The following is a 16566-nucleotide window of genomic DNA, read 5'->3' as shown; positions in this document are numbered from 1 at the left end:
TGACCCCAGCCCACATCGATGCGGACTCTGTAGTAGATCCCTCTACCCCCGCATGACAGTCCTTTCCGGGATTTGGGGAAAGGTGAGAGGTAGCATCCGGCCGAGTCAAAACGCCAGGGATCCCTGGCCCGGGAAGGCGGGCGCCGCGCGCTGGACGCGGGATGCCCTTCTAACCGCCCGGCAGCCTGGCCCCGGGCAGAGGAGGCCTGAGGCGGTGCCCGCGCGCGAAGGCAGTTTCGCTTGGACTGAGGACGCGCGTTTCCTCTCGGTGCATGTTTTTTCTCCCTCTGTTTTAAAGACAGTGACAGCATCGGAGAAGTATCTCGGCGGGCCGGGCTGGGAAAGCGCGTCAGCCGCCTTCGCCTGGGGAGGGAGCCCGGGGCCCGGCCAGCGGGGGCGGGAGACACGGAGCGCTGAGGAGGGGACCAAGGAGAGGCGAGGGAGCCCTGGGGCCTGGCCGCCCGGCGGGACGGGAAGGAGCCGGGGCGCGGGGCAGAGGGCGAACGCGGGCGCCGAGCCCCGGGAGCGCTGAGCGCGAGCCGGCCGTCTTCCTTCGGTGGCGGCCGGCCCGCTTGAACCGCCCTCAGCCGGGGCGCCCCGGGCCGGGGCCCGAGAGGCGGGTCCGGGGCGGGGTCCGGGGCGCGGGCGGCGCGTCGGAGCTACAGCCCCGGAGCCACCCGTCCGGGCCGCGCCCCTAGCGAGCCTTGGAAATGCCCGCGCTGGGGGAGCGGGCACCGGCCGCCCGGCGGGCCCCGAGGAGACACTGAAGGTCGCCGGGAAGTGAGCACCCAGTCACCTGACCCCCTGGGCGCACCTAGGCGGGGCGGGGCCCATGCGAGGCGAGCAGCCGGGGACCCGGGCGCGGGCGCAGGGGCCGGGAGCGGGCGGCGCGGAGCGCGCGGAGCGGGGCTGGCGGGGGCGCGCGGCGGGCGGGCGAGGGCGCGGCCGGGCACCGCCGGCGGCCTCGCCATGTCCCAGCCCGCGGGGAGGATGCATTGCCGAAAGGCGGGGATCCGCGCCGCCGTGGTGCTCATCGGACTCCTGCACAAATCCCGAAAACAGAGTAAAGAGAAAAGGTAAAGCCTGGCAGCGCCACCTCCCCCTTCCCGCTGCTTTCGGGCTAAATTCCCGTTTTCTTTGGGGTGGACTTTTCCAAGAGGGCGTTTGGCTTCGAGCTGGATGGGGAAAAGCCTCTACTCCGGTCGCTGTCTGGGGAGCGAGTTCGGAGCTTAGCCGCCGACACGGGCTGTTATGGGAAAGCCCAGGCAGGGCATTGGCTGGGTCGGAGGGTGGCTGGGAGAACCCTTCGGACTTCAGCCCCAACAGAGGGTCACCAAGTCCTTCACTCCCACTCCCCGAATTTGCCTATCGCGGCGCCCTTCCCAAAGCCTACAGCGCGAGTAGTATTGATCCGACCCGGGCGACCGTCCCTGGCTCAGGCCCGAATGGCCCAGTACGCCGGGGATGCCATTTGCTTCTCTGCAACTTGGCTGAGCCCGCGAGGTGCCGGCCAGGTCGGGATCTGCTAGCTTTGCGCAAGGTGCCGGCAGGCGAGGAGCAAGTTTGGAGGTTGCTTACCACCTCCACCCCTGCCTCCGTGTCCCTCTGTCTTTGGGTTTTTCTGTCTTTGACTCTTCACCTTTCTTGGGTTTACTCTCTTAATTGTTTGATCCTGGGTGTTGAAAATCGTTCTCTCAGGCGATTTCAGAGATAGGCTGGAGGACCTATGGGGTGAGAGATGTGGGGTTTGGGATGGACAAAGGAGCTTTTGGGGTTGCTTCCGGGGCTGCAGCCCCTAGCTACAGACGTGAGACCCCAGGGAGCTGCCCACCCAGGCTGGCATAGCCTCCCTCCTCTGCTAGGGTATATGAGCCCAAAGCTTCCCAGCAACCAGGGGTCATTAGAGTTGACTGTCCACAGAGATGCTGTGGGGATTTGGGGTAACTGCTGGTGGCCCTGCTGCATCCTCATTTCCAGAGGAGTTCGGAGTTAGTGCTGCGTTCTGCGTTGGACAAGGGCTAAGACAAGGGCAGTGGAGCCATAGATGCCTGGGTGGTGACTGGTGGCCCCTGGGCTTGCCCAGAAGCTGGATGTGCCTGGGGGAGGTGACGGGCAATGAACTAACTGGAGCCCTTGGAGAAGCTGGCATGGGTTGCCGCTTATGGTTTGGTTGTCTCTCATCCCTCCTGTCCCACTTCCTATAACCTAGTCTAATTTGATGTTTCCCACAGTGCAGGATGAATCTTCAGTGAAGTAACTGAAGGTGGTTAAGCATGAAGTAACATTGAGTCACCTAGTGAGAAAGTTCTTCCCTTTTCCGTTCTCTGCTAATCCTTGTAATTTCTTCAAGGGGAAAGTTTTAGATTGGCGCTAGTCTGGCTTTAACACCTTTTTAACACTTGCTAATCTCCCTTTTATAGCAAAGAGAACAGACCTCTGGCTCAGGGTCTTTAAATTGGGGAACAGTGCCTGCCTATAACTTAAGTTGTTTTTGTACTATTTATTTTTAGGATTCTCTCCTGGTTTTGGCCAGTGGTACTAATTTTCCCTCTTGCAGTGGTGATATAAAGTATCACTTTAAATTAGAAGTATCAAGTCACAAGAATGAGCCTGTTCAGTAGAAACAGTGGTAATAGTACAAATGGTATAGAATATGGCGGAAATTCTGCAGGTGATCTAGGAATGACTGATGCTCAGGGCACACTTGTCTAGCAGGAGAAGCTGCCAGCAGGACTCCGGAGCTCAGGGCTCCAGGTCTGGGCCCCATTCTCCCGTAGACTTTGATTCTCATCTATTCCGTGCCCTTTGGCATTTTATCTGCACAGGGCGGATGAACAATCCAGCCCTCTGAAGTCAGAAGGCTATGGGATGGCTGTTCTGAGACAACCTGGACCTGTTTTGCGGGACGAGAAGGGAGGTGTGCTCCCTAGAAAGGCAGATGCATCAGAACACTCCTGTCTCTGAGTGTAGAATGCGGAGCGTGGCAAAAGCCCTGCCCAGAGGGCTAGAAGCTCTAGTCCTGGCTCCTCCCGTTGACTGTGATGTGATAGATTTCACCTCTCTGAGACTCAGTTCCTGCATCTACACAAAGGGCGTGCAAGGCTCAAGGGAGATAACGTGGGGAAACATGCATCTGAAAGGTAGGAAGTGCTGCATGGGGAGGAAGAGGTTTGATTGGAACTGCTCCCATTCTCCTCTCTCTGGGCCCACGTCCCAGAAACGAAGGTAAGATGTTTGGTGATGACAGCCCCACCAGTAGTCCAGACCAGCCATACATGGGCCGAGGAGGCAGCCAGGCAGGTGTGGGCCTGGGCAGAGATAGTCTGGGGGTGGGGGCTGCAGTGAGGCACCGGGGAAGGACGTGGACAGGGGGCAGGAAGGGATTGGCCGGGGTGAGGATGTCCCAGGCCCAGGGTACTTGTCTTTCCTCCTGGATGCACTGTGCTCTTCCCTGCAACGCAGGCACTCGGCGGTGACCCTCCTCACCTCCGCCTTTGTCCTGTTCTTCTGTTGCTGCTGCCATCCTGATGGCTTTGGCCATGGATTTACCCTACCAAGGAGAGAGAGGGCTTGCTTTCATGTTTGTGCTAAATGACCTTTGCTTCCCTTGCTGTTTGTTTTCTGGAGTTCGTTGTCTTTAAGCATCTGAAGTTCGTTCCCTGTACGTGATTGACCCTCGCTCTGCAGGCACCGGCCATGGGGGGGGCCCTGGAGCAGGCTGCAGCTGCCAGCCCCTCTTAAGCACTTCCTAAACTCCATGATGAGTGTTGCATTTGCCGAGTTCCTCCTTCCTTCCCCCTCTCATCACAGGGTCAGGTCAGATTCAGGTGCCCTCCTCATCCTTCCCAGAAGGCTTGATTCACCCATCGATCTTCCCAGCACCTCAACGGACAGGCTTGTGCAGATAACGCTTGTGGCTGTTGACCATAAGGGATGTAAAGTACTGTGTGTCTTGCAGTAATGGCCCAGTGGTCCTTGTCACCTTCCTGTCCTCCGCAGGCCACTTGGAGATAGTGTATATGGGGGACAGGTAGGTGTGCCAGGGAGAATGGTAACGACACAGGTAGCCCCTAGGGGCTCAGAAGCAGGAGACTCCCAGGCACTCTTGGTAGGTCCTGAGAACTGTACCCAAAGCTCCAGCCTCAGTTTGCCTCCTGGAGAAATGTGGGTAGGGCTCATCAGCCTTGACCTGACAACTCTCTGGGAGTTGTGGGACAACCTGGAGGCTCTGCTTCTTTCCCACCATCTTCCAGGGATTCCCTCACCTGCGATCCTACAGAAACAATGTTGTGTTTGAGAGGGGACTGAATTTGAACATGGTTCTAAGGAGGCACCTGAATGAAGCCTTGCCTGGAGACGGTAGTTTGGAAAGCCCTGTAACGGAGAGCTCCTTTAAGGCGCTCTGGGGGCTTCCCTGGTGGCGCAGTGGTTAAGAATCCTCCTGCCAATGCAGGGGACACGGTTTGATCCCTGGTCCGGGAAGAACCCACATGCCGCAGAGCAACTGAGCCCGTGTGCCACAACTACTGAGCCTGCGCTCTAGAGCCCACAAGCCACAACTACTGAGCCCGCGTGCCGCCAACTCCTGAAGCCTGTGTGCCTAGAGCCCGTGCTCCGCAACAAGAGAAGCCACAGCAATGAGAAGCCCACGCACCGCAACGAAGACCCAACGCAGCCATAAATAAATAAATGTTAAAAAAAAATCGCTCTGATTTTCAGAGCATGTAGATGTGGCAGAGCAGGGTAAATCCAGAACATCCCTTCAATAATAATAGAAGTAGATGGTGAGGGAGTGGTGCCCTCTGAGGTGGAAACGGGGATCTTTAGCTAGAGGAACAGAGTCAAATTTTGTACCTTCTGAAATGTATGGGTAAAGTCCGTTGGCTGCAGGTATGACATTCTGAACTGGAGAGAGGTTAATTAGCATAAATGAAAGAGAAATCCACATTTTACAGGGGGTAGTTATTTTGGGACAACTCCCACCGTGGGATTTATGAGGAGGAAAATATAAATTCACTCATCGTTCAGCAAATCACGAATGGCAGGCTGTGGGGAGGCAGAACAGTGACTCTAATGAGCCTGGACTCTCCATTGTCGGTAGGATGTCTAGTGGGTTATTCCTGTGTACGGTATTAGAAAAAGCTCATCCCTAGCTTAAAAAAACCCCTTTATTGTGGAAATTCTCAAGTGTGCTGCAAAGTGGAGAGAATAGTGTAATATAATACCCAGTTTCAACCCTTATCCACTCATGGCCAATCTTGTTTCATTTATTTACCAATCCACTCCCCCACAAGATTATTTTGAAGAAATCCCAGACATTGTATCGTTTCATTCTTAAATATTTCATGCATCTTAAAGATAAGAATTCTTCTAAGAAATTAGCAATGATCAGACCCCCTTAGTTAACAATAATTTCTTAATATCACATTCAATTGGTGTTCAGATTTCCCTAATCGCCTCCTAAAAGTTTTTCAAAAGTTTTTTTGGGCCAGGATTCACAAAATCCAGTGTGATTGGGGATATGTCTCATTTTAAGTTTTCTCCTCCAACTCTTTTCTCCCCCCTTACGATTTCTTTATTGAAGAAACTGTGTTGCTTGTCTTGGGGAGAGTCCCGGAGTCAGAATTTTGTGGATGGAGTCTCTGAGTGTCATTTCACATGTTCTGCTGTCCCCTATGTAACTGTAAGTTGGTGTTTAGTTTTAGAAGCTCCATCAGATTTGGGTTGGATTTTTTTTTTTTTTGGTAAGACCATGCCCGTGGAGGTTGTCCAGTTGTCTGCTTTTGTGATGTTAGCAGCCATTGATTGCTTTGTCCTTAGGGCTTGAAGGCTGGTGTCAGGGATGATCCTGAGGTTCTCACATGGGAGAGCCAGCGACAGCCCTGCAAGCTGCCTGGATGAGGGTGTCCGAGTCTCAGGAGTGTCCAGGAGTCCTGGTCTTGGAGTCCCAGAGTCCCAGGGCTGGAAGGGGCACAAGGCAGGAGCTAGTCTGCTCCCAGGCCCCAGAACAGATGGCTGCTTGTTCTCTTCTTAGGAGGTGGCTGGGTCCTGCCCTCTGTGGAAGGGCCTGGTACTCGCCCTCTCTCGTCTCATGTTTGACCCGGTTGGCTGTCGTTGCTTTAAAGAACAAACATCTCCCTTTAACCAGCTTCCCATTTCTAACTTCACTGCGAGTCTGAGGAGCTAAGGAACAGAATTTGAGGCATAAATGAGTTTATTAGATTCCTTTTGAGCCATTATTTTAATCTCCTATTTGGTCTCCTCGCTTCTTGTCCCCGCTTACCCATTCTCCTGATGACGGCCACAGCGGAGTTTTAAAAATTCAAATAAAATTAAGTCTGTCTACTCCGTAGGCTTCCCATTACACTTTTTTTTTGGTTTCGTTTTTTTTTTTTTTAGAAAAGACCCTGATTACTTTTTAAAAATTTATTTATTTATTTTTGGCTGCGTTGGGTCTTCGTTGCTGTGCACAGGCTTTCTCTAGTTGCGGCGAGCGGGGGCTACTCTTCATTGCAGCATGCGGGCTTCTCATTGCGGTGGCTTCTCTTGTTGCGGAGCACGGGCTCTAGGCACGCGGGCTTCAGTAGTTGTGGCACGCGGGCTCAGTGGTTGTGGCTCGTGGGCTCTAGAGCACAGGCTCAGTAGTTGTGGTGCATGGCCTTAGTTGCTTCGCGACATGTGGGATCTTCCCGGACCAGGGCTCGAACCCGTGTTCCCTGCATTGGCAGGTGGATTCTTAACCACTGCGCCACCAGGGAAGCCCTCCATTACACTTTACTTTAAATTTTTTTTGTGTGTGTGTGTGTGGTACGTGGGCCTCCCACTGTGGTGGCCTCTCCCGCTGCGGAGCACAGGCTCTGGACGCGCAGGCTCAGCGGCCATGGCTCATGGGCCTAGCCGCTTCGCGGCATGTGAGATCCTCCCGGACCGGGGCACGAACCCGCGTCCCCTGCATCGGCAGGCGGACTCTCAACCACTGCGCCACCAGGGAAACCCTAAATTTTTTTTTTTAATGGCTTTATTTTATTTTATTTTATTTGGCCGCATGGCATGTGGGATCTTTGTTCCCTGACCAGGGATTGAACAGCGCCCTCTGCATTGGAAGCGTGGAGTCTTAACCACTGGGCCACCAGGGAAGTCCCTCCAAGACACTTTAAATTAAATCTCAACTCTGAAGCTGGGTCTACTTCCCCTGCCTGGTTCTGTGAGCCTGTCTCTTAACACTTCTCCCCTCACTCACTGTGATCACTGTACTTCTGTTGCAAAGGCCTTCTCTCTGTTTCTAGAACATGCCAAGCTTGCTTCTACCCCGGGCCCTTTATACATGCTCTTTACAGTGACTTTATTGACTGTGCTTCCTCATCATCGGGCTCTCAACTCAAATGTCATCTCCTCCAAAAGGACTCTGACCATCCAACCTAAACAACTCACTCCAGCCGTTTTTACTTTACTCTGACTCATTTCCTCCACGGCACTTATCATTAACTGATATCATCTAGCTTAGATAATAAATAATTTATTGGCCATTCCCTCCCCTAGAAGGTGAGATGTCTGAGAGCAGGGACTTTGCGTTTTTCACATCATTGCCTACAATAGGAGCGCTCAGTAAATATTTGCTGAATGAATGAATGAACTCACTGACTCCCCTGGCTAAATGTGCCCATTGCTTCTTACCTCGAGGTCCTCTTAATACCACAGTGCCCTCTGACACAGGTTTCAAGATGCCCCTTTTCTTGTCTGAGATTTTCCCCCTTTCCTCTCTTCCCTTCCCTTCCGGAAGAGATTTTGGAGAGAAATGAACCTGATTGCTTGCACATGTGTATTTCCATGATTAGTCCCCTAACTCCTTCCTGCCTCTGCCTGGTTTGGGGACCCATAGATGTGAGGGCCCAGGCTGAGTCCAGCCCACACTGAAGCTGGGTCTGGGCGCCAGGACTGTCCTGACTCTGGGTTCCTAGATTTGGGGTCCTGGGGCTCTGAGGTTCCCTTCATTTATGCCCAAGAGGGGCCAGTGGGCGTCTGAATTAGCGAACAGTCGCCATTAGCAAATATACATTTTTTTCTAAATGCAGTTTTATCTCTTGGGAGCCTGCGTGGTGCACAGATGGCTGGTTACCAGGATGTTGCCAAATAGAGGGCTTGCCAGGCCTGCTCGGTTAAACCAACGAAAATCACTTCTGTGCAAACGGGGCTGCTGAAGGGCGCAGGAAGCTTCTCAGTCATTTTAAGCAGATGAGGCCCGCCCCCTGCCCCTACCCCACGACCGGCTCAACAAACGGAGTTTATTTGCCTCCCAGAGGCACAAAAAGTAAAGGAGGTAGGCAAGATGATTCCAGGTGGACAAGTGCTTTTTATTTTAACAGCTATTTAAAAAAGATGAATTCTGGCAAGTGACGTTTTTCCTTGTATGACAGTTACATAACATTTTTTAAAAGTAAATTTGTTTAAGTAAAAAATGGTGAGTCGGGCTTCCCTGGGGGTGCAGTGGTTGAGAGTCCGCCTGCTGATGCGGGGGACACAGGTTCGTGCCCCAGTCCGGGAAGATCCCACATGCCGTGGAGCGGCTGGGTCCGTGAGCCGTGGCCGCTGAGCCTGCGCATCCAGAGCCTGTGCTCCCCAATGGGAAAGGCCACAATAGTGAGAGGCCCGCGTACCGCAAAAAAAAAAAAAAAAAAAAAAAAAATGGCGAGTCATTTAAAGAAAAGTGTTAAGAAAAGTAATAGGTGGTACATGGATTTGGGGAAAATTGGGAAGGTGGTGAGGAAATGCCTACAGTTTAGGGAGCAGTGTTGGCAGGAAGGGGGCACTTTTCTCATATGTTACAATGGACCCTACGGCACCAAAGTCCTGGGTTGTTGAGGGCTGAATGATTGTAACAAGCCAACACCTTTTTTTAAAAAAATATTTATTTATTTATTTATTTGGTTACACCGGGTCTTAGTTGCAGCAGGCGGGCTCCTTAGTTGCAGCACTTGGGCTCCTTTGTTGCAGCAGGTGGGCTCCTTAGTTGCGGCTCACAGGCTCCTTAGCTGTGGCGTGTAAACTCTTAGTTGCGGCATACATGTGGGATCTAGTTCCCTGACCAAGGATCTGAACAACGGCCCCCTGCATTGGGAGCGCAGAGTTCCAGCCACTGCGCCACCACGGAAGTCCTAGCCCACACCTTTTTTTTTTTTATTCCTTTAATGTCGTATCTATTTTATTTATTTATTTTTGGCTGCATAGGGTCTTCGTTGCTGCACGAGGCCTTTCTCTAGTTGCAGCGAGCAGGGGCTACTCTTCGTGTGGTGCGTGGGCTTCTCATTGCGGTGGCTTCTCTTGTTGAGGAGCATAGACTCTAGGTGCGTGGGCTTCAGTAGTTGTGGCACACGGGCTCAGTAGTTGTGGCTCATGAGCTCTAGAGCGCAGGCTCAGTAGTTGTGGCACACGGGCTTAGTTGCTCCGCGGCATGTGGGATCTTCCCGGTCCAGGGGTTGAACCCATGTCCCGTGAATTGGCAGGCGGATTCTTAACCACTGCACCACCAGGGAAGCCCTAGCCAGCACCTCTTGAGGCTTACTGTTTTTGAGGCTCTGGGCTAAGGGCTCACGTGTACATCTATCTTAATTCTACCAGTTATTATCTTTGTTTTCCAGCTGAGGGACAGAGGCTCAGAGGTCGAGGAGCCTGCTGGGGGCAGAATCAGAGGTGGAGGAGCAGGGATTTTAACTCGGTTCTATTGCGGTCCAGAGACTGTGCTCTTAACTATTATATTTGGAGCCCAGGATAAGCACTTATGCAATGCCTGACTTCTGAGAAGTGCTTCCTCCATGATGTTGCTGTTATTATGAATGTAATGAAGGGTAACATCCACATAGTAAGTGCACAAGTCTTAAAGGTACAGCTCAACGAATTGCCACATATGTATCTGCCTGTGTAGACACCACCCGGATCAGATGTAGCACTTTCCAGAACCCCAGCAGGCTCCCTCAGGCCTCTCCACAGTCCAGTTATAATTACTGTGGAGTCAGGCCCAGTGCCTCGCATATGGGTGGTACCTGGGGTAGCCTTGACACCTGTGATAAAGGGAGCTCATGTCATGAGGTGGTATTTCTGAATGGGGAGTCCCAGTTCAACCGTGGTGGATGGGGTCAGACTCCACACTGGTTTCTAGGGGTGAGGGAGCCTGGTTTCACCTTCCCTTCTCCTTCCAGACGTGCTCAGTGGGGGCCTGGAGCCGATGCTGTGTTTATTTGCTGCCCTTGGAGCAAGGCTAGGTTGAAAAATTGTCACTTGCTTTTAAGCTTATCAGTTATGAACACTGTTTCATGAAGGCTGGAGCTCTGGCCAAGTCCTTCCCGGAGCCCTTCGGGGGTGGGCTGACCCTGCGGGGCCGCTTCTCCAGAGGCAGGAGGGAGCCGGCTGTTGGTTAGAGCCATCCCCTCCCCTGTCCTTCTCCTCGTCCCCGCTTTTCTGTTTCTTTACTATTAAGATCTCTACCGACCACCCTGAACGTGTGTGGTAGAATCAGGGCGCTGTGCTGATACCTGTTGTCTTAAATGCTTACTCTCGGGGCTAGAACAACTCGTAACAGCCCCCGAGCAAGGTGCAGCCCTCACCGGGTTTAGAGGACAGGCCCTTGTAAGGGTGGAGGCGGGACCCCCCTCATTTTTCACTGTCATGTGCTACAATACCAGTGTCCTGTCTGCAGAGAGTGGGGACAGCAGAACTGCTGGTACCTGGGAGTTTGTCATCTGAGGCAGAGGTGGGAAACTGGCCCCTGCACACTCCTCAGATCCTCATGAAGCCCCCACTGTGTACCAGACGCTGTTGCGGGCGCTGGGGAGGCCGCAGGGAACGGTACAAAGCCCTGCCCGTTCTCGAGCGGGCTTGTTAGATCCACATATGTTTTCTACTTTTAAGCTGATATTTTTAAACTGGAAGGTTCCATGTTACAAATGTGTGTTTCCATCTTCTCTTGAGAAATCAGAAGCTCTGGCAACGTTGGCTGGGCCCGCCTTCCGCATGGCACCTACAGTACCAGCTGCCGGCTCCATACAGGGCTGATGCCCTCCTGCTCACCCCAGCACGCGCACCTGGCTGCACCTGCGTCACCTACCCCAGCCCTGAGGGATTGGATGTACAGTGTGGGAAGCAAGAGGCTCAGGGTTGGGGAGCTCTATGTGTAATTAACTGAACGTGGAGGCTAGGGGTTGGGTCTCAGCCCTGCATGCCCTTTGGGTCTTCTTGGTTTGGGGCAGGTCCATTGTGATTGGAAATGAGGGGTCCTGGCAGCCTGGCTGGGTGCCGTGCAGGAGCTGGGCTGCAGAATGGCCACTGTTAATTTGTCTGTAGATGTTCCTCCTCCCTTGTCCTCCCTAATTACCCACAAATAAAATAACAGAGGGGCTTCCCTGGTGGCGCAGTGGTTGAGAATCTGCCTGCCAATGCAAGGGACATGGGTTCGAGCCCTGCTCTGGGAAGATCCCACATACCGTGGAGCAACCAAGCCCGTGAGCCACAACTACTGAGCCTGTGCGTCGGGAGCCTGTGCTCCGCAACAAGAGAGGCCGCGACAGTGAGAGGTCCGCGCACCGCGATGTGGAGTGGCCCTGCTTGCCACAACTAGAGAAAGCCCTCGCACAGAAACGAAGACCCAACATAGCCAAAAATAAATAAATAAATTTATTTAAAAAAAAAATAACAGAAATTATGCGAGGCTGGGTTTTACAGAACAAAAACTCAGGAATCCCAAGAGAAGGGACAGGGAAGGGCACTAGTATTCAGCTCCACTCTGGGCATGGCACTGGGCTGGCACTTAAACCTCACTAATTTCTTTCTCTGCACAACTGATCCTTGTCATCTCCATTTTTCATGGAGGAGAAAACTGATGTTCAAAAGGGGTGGCAGGGGACTTCCCTGGTGGTGCAGTGGTTAAGAGTCTGTTCTCCCAATGCGGGGGGCTGGGGTTCGATCGCTGGTCAGGGAGCTAGATCCCACACGTATGCTGCAACTAAGAGTTCTCATTCCACAACTAAGGAGCCTGAGTGCTGCAACTAAGGAGCCCTCAAGCTGCAACTGAGGAGCCCATGAGCCGCACCTAAGGAGCCCACCTGCCACAACTAAGACCCGGTGCAACCAAATATAAATTAATAAATAAATAAAACCAAAAAACACAAAAAACAAAAGGGGTGGCATATTCATTGTCACTCAGCTTGTATAGCAGAGCTGTGATTCAAACCCAAGTCTGTTTCCTGCCAAATTCTAGGCTTTTCTCCTATCCCTATTACATGGTGACCCTGGCCAAGTTACTTGACCGCTTTGTCCTTGACTTTCACCTTCTATGAAGGGGACTGTAATGCATCTCAGGTGTATGAAATGCATACCAGGTATATGAAAAGGCTTCAGGTTATATTGAACTATGACACTGTAGCATATTGTCGTTATTTTGTAAGGAAGGGACTGGATAGGTCTCTTGGGCAGCTGGGCTTCTTTCAAACACCAGGCCTTAGCCGGGGGTGGGGTGCCCGTGGGGGACTGTGGAGCCTTAGTTGGGGGAGGGGTCTGTCCTGTCAGGCTCCAGATAAGCTGAAAGGTCTCTTGGCTGCTCTCCTCACTAATTAGAACAGAAATTCCTGCTCCTTTATGAGAACGGGAAGGTCTGGGCTGGAGCCTGGGTTACCCGTGCCATCTGTATTTTAATAGAGCATTTCTTTTAATAAGATATTTAATCTGAGATGCAAAGGCAGGAACAGTGTGTAAATCAAGAGGTAACTGAAACAGGCTGTTTGAAAACTCTACCTGCAAATGTGCCAGAAAGGGCCTTTGAGTGTGACCTCAGCAAAGACCAGTCACCGATAGCTGGGAAGGCCCCCAGGGGCACAGCCGCGCGGAGCAGGTCACAGGCTGCAGTGCAAGCGACGGGAGCAAGGCCACCTGGCTTCCGCGTCTCAGGTCCTCTGACCTCTCCCCGCTTCTGGAAGGTGCTGCCACCCCCTCTGCAACATCGCCTTCTCTTTCTCCTCCGTAAATGCAAATGCAGGCGGCAGTCCTGTTTCTGAACGAGTTGGGTTCCAGACATTCATTCGTGCTGTTCCAGTTCACGTCCGTCACTATACGTGGAGCACCGGATGTGTACCAGGCCCTGGAAGACAGGGTCCAGGAGGAGAATGAGACACACTCCCTGCCTCTCGCAGACTGTGTTCTCAAAGGAGAGACCAGACATGTAGTGTGAACCCAAGACCGGAGATGGTGGGTGCTGGAGAAGAGGTGCCTGGTGCCCTGGAGGCCACCTGAGGAAGGCTTCATGGAGTTGGTGTTTGAGGTGGGCCATGGAGCCTGGACAAGATTTCTGAAGGGGGTGGTGAAGTGGGGAAGTATATTCTAGTTAAATAGGATATGTAAGCAAAGGAGTGGAGGTAGGATGAGCAGGGGACATGCTCAGAACCCAGTTGGACTGTGGTGTGGATTTCATGTTGGGGAATAGTGGGAAATGAGGCTGTCAGGGTCACCTGAGTCCATTTTGTGGTTGGTGCCGAGTGTTGGGGAGAGAAGGGCAGGTTAGGCAATGGGAGGCTTCTATGCTCTGGGCCTCCCCCAAACCCACGTGGCAGTTTGGTACCCCAGTTAGCATAGAAAAGCAGAATCCGCATTACGGTTGAAATAGAGTTCTGTAATATTTGTTTTATGGCAATCTGTTTAGTCAGGGGTTTGGAGCGAGAGAGTCTTTGTATTGGAGGAGAGGTGGGTGGTACCTCCAAAATGACTCTTTTGCTGGGCAATTGAGCTGAATTAGTCAGGGATCTTTTGGTTTCAAGTGACAGACCCCCATTCCAATTAACCTAAAGGAAAAAAAGAAATGTATTGGTTTAGGTCAACTGGAAAGTTCAAGGCAGCACAGATTCAGGAATGGCTGGACCCATGGCTCCAGTGGTGTCCTTGGGCACCAGTTTTCTTTCTCTGTCTCTAGGCTATGTTTTTCTTTGAGTTGGCTTCATCCTCAGGTTATCCACGCAGTTGGATGATGGCCGCTTCAAGCTTACATTCTCCCAGTTTAGCAACACCAATAGGAAGAGCAAACCTCTTTCCCAATAATTTCAGCCGGAGTCCCAAGGATGACCTGCTGGATACAGTGGGTCGTGTGCCCACCCCTGACTTTGGCCAGAGGGATAGGGTACACGGATTAGCCAGGTCTGGGTCTTGTGCTCACTCTTGGTTCCAGAGATGGAGTTGCTTGGGCTGAGACAATAGGAGGGGTGGGTCACCTAAGGAAAGTTGGTGTGTTGCTATCAGAAGGTGAGGGGATGGAAGCAGGGCAGGAACAACCCGACAGCTGTCCACTCTCCTGGCCCTGGTATTTTAGCTGGTGGTGGCCTTGGTTCAGTCTTCGCTGGAGGCTGCAGGCATCTCCTGATGCCTCCTTCCACCTCCGCACGTGAGGTGTTCGCTCTTCTTCCCTGATCCAGCATATTGGATGCAGCCTTAGTAAACATGCTCCCTGGGCCACCTTTTCCCCGAGTCCATCCTGAACTTTGAGGCAGTCAGACGTGTGACTGTGCTAGACAGTCCCGGAGGACTGTCCCGGAGGACAGCCAGGCCTCCCTCAGGGTTGGCCCTCAGCTCTGGGGTTGGATCGTGCTTTCAGTCCTCTTTTGCTGATGTTCAGTGGAGCCCAGTTGCTTCTCAACCCAGAAAGTCTGGATTCCTTGCATACAGATTGCCACTCCCTCCAGCCATGTAGCCAGTAGGTGCTCTTGGTCACAAGGCCCCCGGCTAAGAGTGATCCATCCCCCTGTTGGAGGCCCAGGCCCAGCAGAGGTCTCAGGTGTATGAGACGTAGGGACTCCTAGGTAGCAAGGATGTAACTGCAGGAGGGCAGAGAGGGGCAGCCGGAAGCCTCACGGAAAAACCCAGGGAAGCAACACCATATGTGATCCTCGATGCATAAGGGTGTTCACACTGTGACCCTCAGTTTCCCTATCTGTGAAATGGGACTAGAACTAATGAATGATTGTCACGTGTTCTTTAATGGAATTATCTGTGTAAACAAACATCTTATTCGGCAGTTCCGTTCCTAGGTATATGCCCCAAAGAATTGAAAGCAGGGACTCAAACAGATACGGCGCACCCACGTTTATAGCAGCGTTAGTCACAGTAGCCAAAAGCGGAAGCCACCTAAGTGTCCTTCTGCTGATGAATATATAAACAAAAGGTGGTATAGCCGTACAATGGAATATTATTCAGCTATAAAATGGAACGGAATTCTGATACGACATGGATGAACCTTGAAAACATTATGCTGAGTTAACTAAGCCAGACACAAAAGGACAGAGATTGTGTGATTCCACTTATACGAGGTACTTGGAATAGGTGAGTTCATAGAGACAGAAAGTGGGATAGAGGTTACCAGGGATTGGGGGCTGGGGTGGGGAGAGTTACTGCTCGATGGATACAGAGCTTCTGTTAAGGATTCTGGAAAAAGTTCTGGAAACGGATAGCGGTGATGGCTGCACGGGACTGAATCGCACACTGAAAAAGGGCTACCGTGGTAGAAGAAAAAAAAAAATCTTATGCAGGACCCTAAAATGTAACACAGATAAAAGAGAGTATTTCCCTGGGTGGAGATGGGGTAGGCAGGTGGAGGTGTCTCTAGTCCCATTTCTGTGAAAACTGACATGTGTGTGGAGCCAGAGTGCCTGGGGGACTCCAGGGAAGGGACAGCCCTTCCTTCCCTCACAGTCCATGTTCTAAAGTTGGAGGTCAGAACAAGGCCACTGTCCTGCCCAAGCCTCACTCCCCACTGATTGTCTCGTGGTGCTGGGGAAGGTCAGCCCAGGGCGCAGGCGCCGGAGGGACTGGGCCACCTCACGCGAGCTCTCCTTGTAGTCCTGAGGTCGACAGCTCAGGGATGGGCGTTTGCCTCTGCGTTACGGGGCTCTCCTTGGAGGCTGAGGGGACCAGGGGTGGGTGGAGGCTAGGCGGGGGGTGCTCAGCATGAGCTGAGTAGGAAGAAAGGAGCCTTGGCTCTGTGCTGACCTTGGGCCACAGACCAGAGCCCATGGCCACACCGTGGAGGGCTGGGGTTTGTGCACACACGGCAGCCTGAGATGGGCAGCAGCCACCCCAGGGGCGCTGACCATGCAGAGCAGGCGTCTCTGCTGCTCCTGACCGTGGCACGTGCTCGGAACCTGCTAGGAGTGCTCTCTGGGCTGCTTCTTGCCGATCTGATTTTTTAAAGAAACGTTTATTATATTTTTAAAATCCATGTTCCTTGCAGAAAAATTGGAAAACACAGAAAAGTACAAAGACTAAAATAAAACTCATCTGCAATCCCAGATGGGGGAATTGCAGAGATAACCACTATTAACATTGAATGTATTTTCTTTGGTCTTTTTGCATATCCAAACACATACCCTCCCACACGGTATATTTACATCTGCATCTACTCTGTTTCTCTCTATTATAACACAATTGGGATTATACTTTATACACAGTGTATTAGTCAGGACTCTTGAGGGCAAGTGACAGAAGCCCAGGTTGAATTAACTAAACAAGATCGGAGGATTTAATTGGCCGGCATAACCTATT

At 52.3% G+C, this 16566-nt stretch overlaps 1 protein-coding gene across 1 annotated transcript in view; it reads left to right on the top strand.

Annotated features, from left to right (window-relative positions):
• Positions 1-961: 961 nt before the first annotated feature.
• Positions 962-16566, top strand: part of RAP1GAP2 (RAP1 GTPase activating protein 2) — a 143665-nt gene continuing 128060 nt past the window's right edge. The window contains exon 1 of the mRNA XM_060133818.1: positions 962-1076. Within this exon, the coding sequence (XP_059989801.1) occupies positions 970-1076 (107 nt within the window). The 5' untranslated portion in view covers positions 962-969. The remainder of the gene's footprint in view (positions 1077-16566) is intronic.

The sequence above is a fragment of the Lagenorhynchus albirostris genome, chromosome 20 (genome assembly GCF_949774975.1).
Source record: "Lagenorhynchus albirostris chromosome 20, mLagAlb1.1, whole genome shotgun sequence".
In the NCBI taxonomy this organism is placed as follows: Eukaryota; Metazoa; Chordata; class Mammalia; order Artiodactyla; family Delphinidae; genus Lagenorhynchus; species Lagenorhynchus albirostris.
The sequence above is the reverse complement of the archived record's forward strand: the minus strand, read 5'-3'. Positions and strand labels throughout refer to the sequence as shown.